The 14,586-nt window shown below is 38.9% G+C and overlaps 1 protein-coding gene across 5 annotated transcripts in view; it reads left to right on the top strand.

Annotated features, from left to right (window-relative positions):
* The window catches only part of stac (SH3 and cysteine rich domain), a 65,149-nt gene that overhangs the window by 35,451 nt on the left and 15,112 nt on the right, over window positions 1–14,586 (top strand). For 3 of the 5 annotated variants that reach the window (XM_017707829.2, XM_017707830.2, XM_017707827.2), the window contains 4 exons: window positions 2,558–2,658; window positions 10,925–11,006; window positions 11,268–11,407; window positions 13,985–14,066. In XM_017707829.2, the coding sequence (XP_017563318.1) occupies window positions 2,558–2,658; window positions 10,925–11,006; window positions 11,268–11,407; window positions 13,985–14,066 (405 nt within the window). The remainder of the gene's footprint in view (window positions 1–2,557; window positions 2,659–10,924; window positions 11,007–11,267; window positions 11,408–13,984; window positions 14,067–14,586) is intronic. The other 2 variants (XM_017707832.2, XM_017707831.2) reach the window with 1 other exon arrangement.

Below are 14,586 nucleotides of genomic sequence, written 5' to 3'. Positions count from 1 at the left end.
GACACCCCCCCCCCCAGGTTCTTTCAGATGCTGGATAATAGCACCTAGGAGGAAGGTGGGGTGAACTTTTGTCTTGTCACGTTGATAATGCTAATGTGAGACAGAAAAAACCTACAGCTACAAGAGCTGGTGGAAACTGAATTGGAGAGAAAAATGGAAAAAAAATAGCAAATAAATTAAGACGGTTTGGACTGAAAACCTACCTACCATCACAGACTGACACATCCTGTCTGTGCTTCTGTCTGTCTCTCACACACACAGGTGAAGTAGCAGCAGGTTTTTCTTTGCCGAGATGCCGTTTAGAGACAAAAGAGAAGCATTATTATATTAAGGAGTGTTTCTTTTAAATTCATTTTAGATAAGATGCATGGGACTTGTTCAGTCTTTTTGTATTTCAGAATTGCATTGTCTCATGCCGTTTTTGGTCCAAGTGGCTTTGTTAGTGTTGCTGCCTGAAGACAAGAGCTTTATCATTTAATTTTTGTTCTCTTATTGTCCTGCCATGCATGTGGCAGGGTCAGGAGAGGAGAACTGAATGAAAGCCCTAATGCTTTTGCTTGCTGTACTTAATCTTCTGGTTATGATCTAACTTTGTCAGTCAGCTTTTGACCATTTTCGCTTTTAAGAACCCAGTCTGGTGTCAAGTATTGTTGGAAAAGTGGAGAGTAAAATAAAAATGTGTTATGGTACCAAATAAATAAAATTTATGATGTGTCATCCATGAAAAAAGCACCAATCATTGTAGTCCTAACATGACCAAGTACTTTGGGAACTGAATTTCTGTACCCAACTCATTTAGTGGCCATCTGCTTTCTTCTTTCTTAGTTATAACTGTTATCGTAACTGTTTAATTTATAATGGAAAGCCATTCAAACAAATGCAGTTCAGCACTATGTGAATGTTAATTGATCAGGAATGGCGTGCATGTAATTGGTTTAACTTAATCAGCACCATAGGCAGTGACTAAGATTTACTACATGCGTAAGTAGAAGATTCGTCTGGGCATCAACATATTAGCTGCATATGCTCTTTGTGCTCAAACACCTTTCTGCTTGTGTTTAGCATCATCATTAGCATCTTGATCAGTTTCCACTGATGTTGATGCTAAAGCTAAAGAGCGCTCGGCCTGCTAATTAAGGGTGTGATTCTGCATGTGTTATGCTGGTGTCGTGCCATAAATGACAGCTCAAACCGATGGTCTCTTTTCTGGCAGTAACAAATAAACGGATAGAGAAAAGTGGACGTACATCAAAGACATGCTGGTCTTTGTTTTTTGAATTTTGTCCACCTTTGGTTTGCATCTGCTTTGCTCTAATTGACTCCACTGTTTGGAACAGCATCCCTCAAATTGATATTCACAGATTGGATTTGTCCAAGACCAGTTTGGTATTCAAATGGGGGAAAAAAGGAATTTAGCTGAAAAATGGAATTCAGACAGTGTTTGGCATTCACTGCCTAACATCTTAACATATGCAGACTTTCACCCATGCAACATTTAAAGGCTTCAGTTGAATGGGCTATTTTAAATCCAGAATGCGTTAGACGTTCAGTGTGAGCGATGGAGACTGTCTGAGGTGATGAATTAAAAAAAAGTGTGTATGTATATGTGTGTATATATATATATATATATATATATATATATATATATACTTACATACATATATACACATATATACATATATATATGTATGTATGTATGTATGTATGTCTATATATATATATATATATGTATATATATATATATATATATATACACTTTACACTTTACAGGAAAAGGAAAAATCCTACTTTACCATTAATGTAATTCAGTAGAACCAGACATAGTTATTTTGGCCCATTTCATTTGGTCCATTCATAATGAAATGTACACACAATGTTAAGGTCAAAAGATATTTTCAAATTATGTCAAAAACTGAAAAACAACATTCACACACACACTCACACACACACTCACACACACACACACACACACACACATATATATATATATATATATATATATATATATGTGTGTGTGTGTGTGTGTGTGTGTGTGTGTGCATGCATACATGTGTATATATAGTTTATGTATTCTGCAGTGATGGCTGGATTTGATATGTTTTCACTGTGGAACTAGGAGAAATAGCCTGGTTGCACACTGCATACACCAAAGAAGAGGACAGTAAATCCCACCTCATGTCTCTGTAGGAGTTTCACTTGCTAATAGAAGTGACTGGCTTGTATTTCCTTACGAAAGCTCTGATTCCATAGCTGCTTGTCCTGGTAATATTGCTATTGCCTGCAAAGCAAGACTTGTATTTGACTATAAGGTGCATGTATGTTTACGCTGCTGTCTGTTAAACTGTTAGGTGGCCATAGCTTCATCACTGATTAGGGCTTTGTGACCAGTCCTGCCAAGCTGTCATTAGTAATTAGTAAGTAAGTACATGTAGATAAATAAAATAAACTCTTTTTTCTTACTGTAGGATTATGTAAATTACACCCTCCAGGCATAAGTGACTCCTAACGGTACAAGTTTGTTGCTGATAGTGAGCAGATATGGCTGTGTGATTGACAGGCCCCAACGCCAAGCTGGGACTCCGTTGCAAAGCCTGCAAGATGGGTATCCATCACAAGTGTCTGGACGGTGTAGGACAACAAAGGTGCATGGGCAAACTGGTAAGACTCTTTACCTTCCCTCTTGTATTTTGCTGTTATGTAGAGACTCTTATTATAGTGTCCCGTTTCCTGTCAAGGTGTAGTCTATGATATGGATTTCCTGATCTAATCTAAAGGTCTGGATTGGGAGCTGGTCCAGGCACATTTCAGAGTTGTGAAGGTACTATTATCAGACATGATCCGAAGCTTGTGGCAGTGCTGACCGTTGCCATAAGTTAACAAGTGGTCCAAAGATCTACAATTTGCAAATCTTTCAAAGAAGTATGCAGTGACTACTGTTAAGCTTTCTGTCTTTCTTTAAAACACAGAAAAAAACATTGAAACATTCTTTTTTCTGACTGTGGTGCATAAAGGATGTTAACAGTAACATAATGATGAAAATCTGAGAGAAAAGAACACGTGAGAGCAGTTTGAAATCAGTGTGTAGTGTATATGATTTCAGACGATGCTGTAAGATTACATGTCCAAAAACAAATGGGTTTAATTAAACAAATGGACATTTTTAAAGACTAGGCCCAACACCCTCCAACACACAGTATACACACATACCCCTCACCTCCCAACCCCCCCAACCAAAATGTCAGTCTAGCAGATCTTTCCTAAATTAGACTGTTCTTACTAACTTTGGTGTACATGCTTAATATTATGTGATTCAGAGCAGGATCGGGGCAAAAAACTGGGTCAGGGTATACCTAGTTTATGTTTTTCCCTGCTTTATCACTACTGCTTCAACTCATTAGTCATTTAACAAGATGGAAAAGGAGAAGCCAGTAAACTATGTAGTGCAAAGGTGTGATGAGGGTTGAGAAAGAGTGAAAGCTGTATGGAAACTTACAAAGGGTTCAGAAAACTACATGTATGTATGATATATAGCTAACTGTATGGCTGCATGCTAAATTGTATTTTTATCATTATCATGATACACACATCATTAAGAGCTGCGACAACAGAACAGGTCAACAAACACTGTTAGAAGCTGTGGGCTAAGTGGCCAGTTACAAAGCACATGTATGCAGGTCAAAAACTACTGCATCCTGAACTACACGCCTGTAAAACACACCAGACATTAGATAGATCGATAGATAGATCGATAGATAGATAGATAGATAGATAGATAGATAGATAGATAGATAGATAGATAGATGCAAGTGATTGCAGTTCTGATGTTAATAGCTGTATTTGCTGTTGGGCTGAGAGCTTGGTTAGATTTATGGCTACCACTTTAAAATAAGACTACCCTTATAAACACATGAATGGTTTAAATGAGTTTATTAATGATTATTATATACCTATAATATATACTATATACCTCATATTTGTACTGATCTTAATTTGTCTTCTTCATCAGTCAGCATTAAACCTGTCAGCTTCATCACATTCATATTTATCAAATATATTTTTTAAAAATGATTGTGTTATACCTTCTTATTAATTATTTTTAAAGTGCTTATGACCTAACTTTGAACCATTAACAAACTAATTTTAAACCATTCATAAATGCTTTATAAGGGTAGTCTTTATTTTTAAAAAGTTGTACTGATTTCTGTTTACACATATATTATATATTAATATAAATATGTCTGTACTTGCATCACATCCACTTAAAGGCACACTATTTTAATAATGTATTGCTTCTCATATTCGTCATTGCAACAGTTGTATCGAACATTGCATGTTATGTCAATGTCATACAGCCCTACACTGAAGGTGAAGAGAACTGGCCTGCATGTCATTTTTGTCATGGAATTAGATGATGTACATTGGACTGTAATTAAGAACAATAGCTGGGTTAACTGCTTTGAAGATGAGGGTAAATGTGCTAAATCAGTTGAAAGAAAATGACAGTCAGACGTTTTTTCTGAGACAGCTAGTCTCTAATTCCATACTGCTAATGGTACTGTGTAGTGACAGCTGTCCTGCAGAGACCGGCTGTCATGTGCCACTGGCAATTTGCTGTAATTTTAACATTTTTCAAGATTTTCACACAGGCTTTTGACAAAAAAAACTGGAAGAAGTAACCAGTGCCAATCCTAATATCTGCATCTTACAGACACTTCTGTGTCAGATTTATCTTTATGTTCATCCTGACATTAAGGTTTGTTTTACTGTGTTCAGGTGTTCATCCACATTGACAACATCTACAGTAAACATTTTTCAGTTGCTACATGACACTAGCAGTGCTAATTCTGAATTCCGAACTTGTTTTATTTATGTTTCTTGAAAAAGCAAACTTGCACATAGATATTTTAACTAGAACCATGATATTTTAAAGGGTACCGCCTCTAAGAAGCCACAAAGATGTGAGAAAATCACATGTAAAGATTTGACTGCATTCCATCAGGGTTCTGTTTTATTGGAAGACAGCAAGTCACCCTTTAAAACAATGTATAAACATACAACAATCAAGAATTGTGTTTATGAGTTTTTCAACAGCTACAGAAAGCATGCAAGTTCCATTGTTACTCATCCATATATTTTCATATTTGTAGTTCATAATGTTGCGCTGTGATTTCAGCTACAGTAGTTGCTTAACCTGTTACAGTCAGTCACATTCATGCTTTCTTCATAGGTACTGCTGTTGTCACTCATTCACCTTTGGTTTTTGGACAGGTCAAAAAACAGGTCTGCTCAAGCATTAAGAGTTCCTTTTACTGGAACTAAGGCACACCATAATCCCCCCCTCCACCAAACTTTACACTTGGCACAATGCAGTCAGACAAGTACCGTCTCCTGGCAACCACCAAACCCAGACTCGTCCATCGGATTGCCAGACGGAGAAGCGTGATTCATCACTCCAGAGAACACATCTCCACTGCTCTAGAGTCCAGTAGTAGCGCTTTACACCACTGCATTCCATACTTTGCATTGCGCTTGGTGATGTAAGGCTTGGATGCAGCTGCTCGGCCATGGAACCCCATTCCATGAAGCTCTCTACACTGTTCTTGAGCTAATCTGAAGGCCGCATGAAGTTTGGAGGTCTATAGTGATTGACTCTGAAAAAAGTTGGCCCTCTGTGCACTATGCTCCTCAGCGTCCTGTCATTTTACGTGGCCTACCACTTCACATCGCTTCCAATTTGTTATAATACCGCTGACAGTTGACTGGACTTGTTGCACAGGTGGCATCCTATCATGGTACCAGGCTGGAATACACTGAGCTCCTGAGAGCGACCCATTCTTTCACAAATGTTTGTAGAAGCAGTCTGCAGGCCTAGGGGCTTGGTTTTATACACCTGTGGCCATGGAAGTGACTGGAACACCTGATTCCAATGATTTGCATGGGTCAGTGACTTTTGGCAGTATAGTGTATTACTTCACTGTGTCTTCTTGCTGATAACTATAAGGAGAACCAGCAGGACTGATTAGGTTTTTCGGATTCTCTATGTATTTCCATCTGCATATGTGTTAGGTTTAGACTATCTAGTGCAGTTATTAGTGTTTGTTTTTGATTTTGAATATGTGTCTGTGTATGTGTGTTATAGAGTACATTAACCCTGGTGGTTATTTTTGGCGTTTAGATGAAGATTAGAAGTTAGATGGTGTTATTCATCACTCTGTCTTTTCCTCCTATGTGAACTGGGGTGTGTGTGTGTGTGTGTGCGTGTGTGTGTGCGTGTGCAGCAGAAAGCATTTGTATGCGTGTTCGTGTGTTAGTTAAAGAGGGTGGGTGGTGTCAATGGGGAAACATCATGCATCCGTCGTTTGAGCATCTCTCAGCGTCTCTCCAGGGTCTTGCAGTCACGACCGTACTAGGGGTTTCACACGGCCCCCACATGGAAAAACAGTCCCCATGGAAAAACAGCAGAATAGAATTTTTAAGGGGGCTAACTTCCAGAAAGCTGTCTTTCCCATCACTGCTGTCCTGTCCGGATGCATGCCAGGTAACTCTGGGAATGATGAATGAGAACGGGGAACTCTGCCAATGCATTGGTCCACACACATTTCAGCTTTATATCCACTGGATGGAGACCTTTTGCATTGCTAAATGTAATTTAATGTGAATGAGTGAAACAATTACGCTGAAATTAGAATGATGACTATGTTTTAGTTCTACATTAAAGTAAAATGTATATACCATTTCTACATGAACAAAATGTCACTACATCAACCCATCAACGCAATTTTGTCTCTTAGTTCTTTTGTCAGTGATTGTGTTGATGGTTTTTTCATTGTGTGAGGAATTTCCGTTTCACGGGCAAAAATCTAAATCATCTTAACTCGTTTTGTAATATAAAATAAAAAAGATGAATGTAAAAAGTGTGTTATGAAAATGTAAAGTATGTCATTTGTTTCTTCAGAATAAAGTGAGTTAGGTACAGCAACTCATCAAATTCAAATTATAGTAAAATATCTCTTCTTGCAAACACAAAATGTAGTATCAGTTCAAAGGTTAAGAATTGACAAATGATCTCCTTTTTAATTAAATGAGCTACAAGTGACAAATGCATAAAATGAAATTACAACATGCTTTTCTATCGCCAGCGGTAACATCCGCAAAAAATAAGGGTTAAGATCTGAGATAAATCATTAATACCACTCATTTTTTAACACATTTTCCTGATTTGACCCTTTAAATCCTCTGTAGTTCCAGCCTGAAGCCCCTTACATGCTCTTGCTTTGATTCTCATTCAGACGTAGCTTTTATATGGCGAGTTCCATTAATCTCTGGATAAAAGCTATTTCCATCTAGTTCTTTTGATTTGTTACTGAAGTATCAATCTGAAGTGTCATTTACAAGCAAAACAAACCACTGATGCTGGCAATATAAGTAATAAGACTAATGTACGCACCAGGGAACACTTTCGGCAGACTGGACTGGACAGTGCTGGAACTGAGGATAAATCAACACCTGCAAACTAACAAAGCAAAAGCAAATGTGGAAAACTACATTTCCCAGTGTCCAGCTTGACAAAACTGCTTTTGACTTTTTCACTTTTAAATCATTCCAGTCCATTCAGCGCTGTCCAGATGAGAGTGAATAAGTGTGAAGTTAAGTGGTACTTGTCACAGGGTGCTCACTGAGTGGTAGTCAGGAATCTCTGCAAGTGGCAGTCCAGTTAGCGCTACTGCAATACAGATCAATTGAAACAGCGTTCCAGTATGAACCCACCTGGAGAGCGTAAAATACGTACAGTGATCTGATGATACAGTGATATCTGTGCAATTCCTGAGGGGCTTTAATCCCCAGGAAACCACTGATCTGTGTGCCCTCCTGTCCCTGCAAGATGAGAATCATATGCCCCACAGGAAATGGAAAAAAAGAAACGTGTGGTGTTGCTCTGGGCATAAGGATGAGACCGCCAATGAAGTTTTCGGCTCACGGGGATGGAAAATCACGCCGCAGGGGACGAGCTTTAAAAGAAGAAGAACTCCCTGCCGAGTCCAGCTTCGAGTTCAGTTTTCCCTGAACTTGGCACGTTGTTATTTTTAAGCATGTTTATTTCTCTTGGCCTGTGTGATCACTGAGACCAGAGGGAATCTTTGAGCTCCATGGGCTTTGGAGAAGAGTTGTATTCAGTGAGGAAGATGAAAACGAAAATGCGCTTAAGAGTGACAAGGACTCCAACGATAAAGGCATTGTAGGGGTGCACCCCTCATTAGTTAGCCTTTAGTTAAGGAGTGGGTTTTGAAATACACCAGTGTTGCTGGTACTCTTGCTGTTTTGCTTGCCTTAGTAAGAAAAAGGATAGAGCTCAAATCTATAATCGTTGATCTTCCTCGTTCCAAAAGTGGTTAAAAAACAATATCATAATTAATTATCATCACGTTATTAATAATTGCTATTGAAACACCGCAGTTTCCCCCTGGGATCAATAAAGTTCTATCTGTCTTCTATCTATGTATCTAATCCAGGTATTAGATCAAGCAACTTTGGGTCAATCAATCTTTAAATGTAGTTATCTGACCAGTGATGCTGCATTCATTAGGCCGCCATAACACCAACAGGCCTACTCCTTTTAACCTTTTTGATAATGAGCTGCATCTGAAATGTGACGACTAGGTACTGGAGAGGTGCTTACGGTACCGGAGCGAAGCTTATTTTAGCTCGCCATCTCTTCAGTCGTGGATAAAGAATTCATCAAAGCAGATTTGGGATGCTGATTGCGTATGCTGTCCTTTATCACGGCAAAAACATAAACAAGTAAGGGCATGGCTAGTGAAGTGAGTGTGTGTGTGTGTGTTGGAGGCCACATATGGTTTTATAATGCTAATGCTTCCATATTAGGATAGCACCTGGACCCAGGAAGATTAAACAGTCTGGGATTGGCTGCTGTACTGGATTAAATCTGATATTTTCAAAGTTAAAACTATTTAATCTACTAAAGAGGCTGAGATTTAAAAACGTATCATTGGCAGATGTAGCAAAATCTGGACAGCATGAATTAAGATGAATTCACTTAAAGAGAGAATTTAATGCTGCTTGTTCTGGATGCATATAAGGCCGAGGTTGGGCAGTTAACAGTCCTCTGAGAGGAGAAACCCCAATCACACTGGCATATTCCTTTACTGTTTAACACATTGGCTCGATACCGAATTTAGTGTATGTGTCCAAATTAATGTGTGTGTAAATGATGGGGTCAGCAGGGTTGCTGGCGAGAGTGAGTGGGTGGTTAAAAGAAGCTTTTAGAGGAAGAGATGAAAGTATCTGAGCATTTCGATCTTGTAATCGGAATGGCCTTTTTGGTAATCATGACATTTATAGATTCGGCTACATCTAAGAGACTGTATATGTGTGAGATGGAGAGTATGGGAGAGTGAGACGATGAATGGTGAGCGTTCTCAAACTTGACTGAAGAGTGTGACAGTTCACACACAGCTGTTCAGATAAAAACAGCTTCTCTTCTGCAAAACATTTTTGCCTGATTTCTGAGTGAGACACCAGAACAATGCTGTTATACATTTGAGGATAAATTACACCTTCAAATCAGTTTTTCTTGATGTTGTTCTGGCTTTGCTTCTCAGTTTTATGTCTGATTTTACAAGACCAAAATGATCAGATTGCCAGGAGTATGATACTATTAGAATGGACTTAAGGTTATTTTCTTAAGGTTTACATCAGATGAGAATTAGAGTAGACTTATGGTTATTTTCTTAAAGTTTACACCAGTTGAGGAGGAAGGGTACTGTAATTGTGCCACAGGTTATGAAGAATATACACAGGAGGACAAATCACAGAGACAGGAATAACTACTTGATTTACATACTTATATCAATATACCAAAAAAAATACCAAAAGCAGTAAAGCATGTGCAAACAATTTAATTTCATTATAATTTTGTTTTCCCTGTCTTCCTAGCTGTCTTCAGGTAATGCAGTGTGTCATTAGCATTGTCCCCAGCTTGTCTATTCACAGCCAACAGTCAACATCTTCACATAAATAAGGATTTTTTTCTGTCATTTTGCATGCTCTAATGTTCAGAGCTGTACACTTGAAGTAGGATAATACGTTACCGTTCATTTGAACCACACCAAATACACGTACATGCTTCTTCAAGCACTTCCACACTTAAGAAAAGCTGTGAAAACTCCTCTTCCAGAGGAATATTTACTGAAATGGCAGTTCACACAAAATGAATTTGCATGAGCATGCAGTGCGTAAAAATAAGTGACGTAGTGTTAGGATGGGACTAAATTCACAGATAATAATTATATTAACCCACATAGAACTAATATCAGCTGATTAGTACTTTAGTCTGTATCATAGCTTCCAGCCCAGTCCTGAAATACTCCTGCAGTGCTTTTCCTTAACTGTGTTTTTCCTGATATGTGTCACCAGAAACCATAAAAGGATTAAATTGAGTTGGAACAGGGTGATCACAAAAATCCAGGGCTAGAAGAGCAGTTCAGGTTTTTGTTCAAGTGCACTTTCTTTCCATCAGCTTCAGTCTTTAATATTTATGACATGTAGTGTTGCAGCACCTGTGCTGCTATGACCTCAACATCCACAGTCACAATAGTATTCCTAGCCAGGCATCAAGTGTCCCTCGAGACACACTGTTAACCTTATTATAGCATCTGACCAACAGTACACGGTGTTATGGTAGAACGACCAGCTGTGCTGAGAAGAGCTTTAACTAATTGGTAGAAAGCACTGCTTGTACCAGTGAATATATTTACAGCGTAACCTCAATTTACGTCCTGCTCCACTTGTATGAAATCACTCAGATTTCACAGCGTTTCATACTGAATTCAGACTAAGTTGGGATGCGGAGCTCCTGTCAGCTGTCTCTGTACTGATGCTGTGTTCTCTTTCTGTATGTGTGCAGCCAAAAGGCTTCAGGAGGTACTATAGCTCCCCTCTGCTTATCCAGGAGCAATTTGGCTGCATTAAAGAGGTGATGCCCTTCGGTGAGTGAGGCTTTGGTGATACTTTTTCATTTCACACCACCCAGAAGAAAATACTTTATTATGGCAAAATTCTATGTGAAATGCTTCTAATTTCCTTCTTTTTTTTATGAAAAGAGCCTATTAATGGCTTCCATTTCTTTCACAACTGTTCTGCCTTTCCTAAAACTGTATTCTGAAGAAATGTTGATACTAATCCTAAATCTGTTTGAGGTGAAGAAGGAATCATCATCCTGAACAGGACACTGTGTTCTTGTGTGTTAGGGTTTTCATCGACACATCTTTCTCCTATTCCAGCTTGTGGTAGTAAGGTGGACCCGGTTTACGAGACACTACGGTTTGGGACGTCTCTGGCCCAGAAAACAAAGAGGACCAGTGGCTCAGATTCACCACCAAGAAACTCTGTAAGATTCACTTTACAAATGTCATTTAAGTATTAAATAGGGCTAGATGAACAATACTGGACAATCTCTTTATTGGATGGTGCATGATGGTCCTGGTTGCCCAGCCTGCACTCATACACTCTAAATCAGGGTGCCCAGTCCTCATCGTGGATCTACGTCATCTACGACCCTGCAAAGTTTACCTCTGGCCCTAATCTAGCATACCTGATCAAAATAATCAAGTCTTTCAGGCACATCTGAATACTAGAGCCAGGTGTGTTGGACCTGAACTCTTCAGCTGGTAGATCTGCAGGGCGAGGATTGGGCACCCCTGTTCTAAATCATTATAGAGAGAAATGGCCATGAATGAGTGTCGCTTTGGAAGTTTGCAAAAATTAAAACGGGAAATAGTATAATGTTATATTTTTGCCATCCAAAACATCACATTTCATGTGGAAGAACACCAGTTACGTGTGTGTTTGAATTCATTTAGTGATCAATTAGTAGAATAAATCCCACAATAAATCGTGCTCAGTGTGTAAAGGCTTTTAAACATGTTAATACATGTTAATGAAACAATGCGTAAGAGAGGCAAACATTACTTCTGTTTGTTTTTGAAGAGCAGGCAGTGAGTCCCAATAGAAACAGTTGAATTTCCTTTAGTATCGCTGTGAAACACATCCACACACATAGTTTCACTCACTCTCACTCACTCACGCAGACACACTGTCTTCCCAAGACTCAAGTGATGGTCAGATAAGGCCTCTCTAAAGCAAATATTACCCATAAAGGAAAAGCACAAGGAAAGAGGGTGAGAGAATGGACAGAACACAAACCCTGCAGGATAAAGGAGAGGAGCAGACCATTAACCTGAAAAACACTCTCTCAGCAGCTAAGGGAGGCAAGAGCACAAAAAAAGAAATGGCTGTGCAGTGGAAACAAGCGCAGCAGCTCCACTGCCCTCGGGAGATTTGGATCTTTATGTGGTACAGTGTAAAGAGTCCCGGTGCGACTATAACAATGCTTCCGCTGGTTTGTTTAGACGCCGTTCATGTCCAAACCATTAGCACTTCACCCAGTTTAAACCTGCTGATATGCCTCATTTGAGAGCACAATGCAATCATTTAACAGATGTCTGGGTCAGCAGGACCGAGAGTGAGTGTGTGTGTTTGTGAAAGAGAGAGAGCGTGTGTTTTTCTGTTTATATTTTAACTCGTCGTTTAATTGACCTTTCTTTACCAGGTTTGCTGATTAAAATCTGTTTTTTCGTGTTTACAATAATGGCCTTGGAAGGGGTCATTTAAAAAAGACAGAAAGAGAGGTGGATAAACAAACATGACGTGAAAACGTGCATCAAATTACTATGGCAAGAATAATACAACATGGTAAGAGGACCAGAAATTGCCCATGCATGAATGAGGGAAACTGTCTAAAATAAAATCCTTGAACGTTGGAGACATACAGTAGCTGCAAAAGATATTTGGATATTTATGCTGTACTTAAAAATGTATGAAGTTTAATGTGTTCAGAAATAAAATGTCAAACCAAGTGACATTTATTTTAAACAGACCATTTCACAAATTATTCGCTCGTAAGGCAGCTGGTGTGTTTCAGATTGTCATCGTTCGAGCAGTTTCTTTGCAGAAAAAAAAGCCGTTGTGCTGGGAATGCTCACAGGTGCTGGAGTACTGAGTTAACCACTGCTTGTGCCATTCCATCATGGGAAGATAGATCAGCAATTTAGTCAAACAGCAATTTTACAGTAAAATGTGGCTTATATTTGCAAGTGCATGTATTATATTACACTTGACTGCTCTGAAAAACAGTTATCTTAATTTGAGGGTGTTGATACACATTATGCAGGATGTGACTGAAAAGGCCATGACAGTGTGACCTGGTATGGCTTTAGTGCTAACTAATCTAGCTGTTATATGTCATATAAAATATGACAATATTTTATACTAACACTAATATTTTATACTAGCACTGTTTCCTATCTGGGGTTGACCAGGGGAGGATGGATACCCCCTTTGTGTCTTTGTTCCACTCAAGGTTTCTTCCTCGCCACTGGCACTCATGGAGGCTTGGACCCAGATTTTTCTGTAAAGCTGTTTTGTGACACCTGCTGTAAAAAGTGCTGTATAAATAAACTTTGGCTTTGACAATCATCATTCACCTGTGAGAAGACAGTGAGTTTTCATTAGCATCCAGCGTTGTACTGATTGGCTGCAATTTTAGTTCATTAGCTCATCTGAAAGGGAAGCTTCTATTATTCCACCAACATGAAAAACCAATTTCGTTGGTCGACTGTCAATAGTAAGTGTCTCTTTTAGTAAATCTGACACAAAGAGTCTACCAGTAGCTTGATGTTTTGCTAAAACATTTTCTCTGGAAAAGTAACCACTCGAAAATGTTTATGAAATAACGTAAACAGTGTCATTAAAGTTTATTAGTGACTCCATAGGTAAAGGGTCCAAACACTTTTTAGACTATTGTGTATAAAGCTCACATGGATGTTGAGGTTAATGTGAATGCATGTTGTTGTGTGTGTATATGTGTGTGTGTTTGTTAACAAGTGTTTGTTTCTCATATGGTTAGACCAGTGACCTGGCACAAGTTCCAGAGGAGGCAGCAGCCCAAAGCAGCCATGCCCCACTTACCAGGAAACCCAGCGACAATGGTTAGTACACAAACATTTAAAGTGGTTTTCAAAGCCTTACTCACACTTCAGAATCTTAGCATGCCATATTTGGGTTTGAGCTTTGTATGTATGTTACATTTGCCCATGCCTACATACATGCTGCATAAATATTGACTCTAGGCTATTAAACAGCACTAAATAATAAGGATGCTTGGTGCCACAGTGTAGCAGGGGTTTGTCACAAACTTCTGTGTTACAATGGAGCTAAACTGACCTAAAGGCACCACTGTATCTATGCACCTAGCTTTGTCTGTATAAATGTGCATATGCAGGAAAGGGGGAGGCTGATGAAGCCCAGTAAATGTTTATACCCTCAGTGTAATGTATGTTTCATACACACATACATAAATATTGGTAGGATGACTCCTGGCTATTATACAGCACTAAATAATAAGGATGCTTGGTGCTAAACAACACTATGTAGTGTATCAGCCATTTTGTAGTGCTGTTTGAATCTTCAGTGATAAATCTTTCAGTTGTTCTGTGGTCATTCTGTGGT

Source organism: Pygocentrus nattereri, chromosome 10 (genome assembly GCF_015220715.1).
Source record: "Pygocentrus nattereri isolate fPygNat1 chromosome 10, fPygNat1.pri, whole genome shotgun sequence".
NCBI lineage: Eukaryota > Metazoa > Chordata > Actinopteri > Characiformes > Serrasalmidae > Pygocentrus > Pygocentrus nattereri.
The sequence above is the reverse complement of the archived record's forward strand: the minus strand, read 5'-3'. Positions and strand labels throughout refer to the sequence as shown.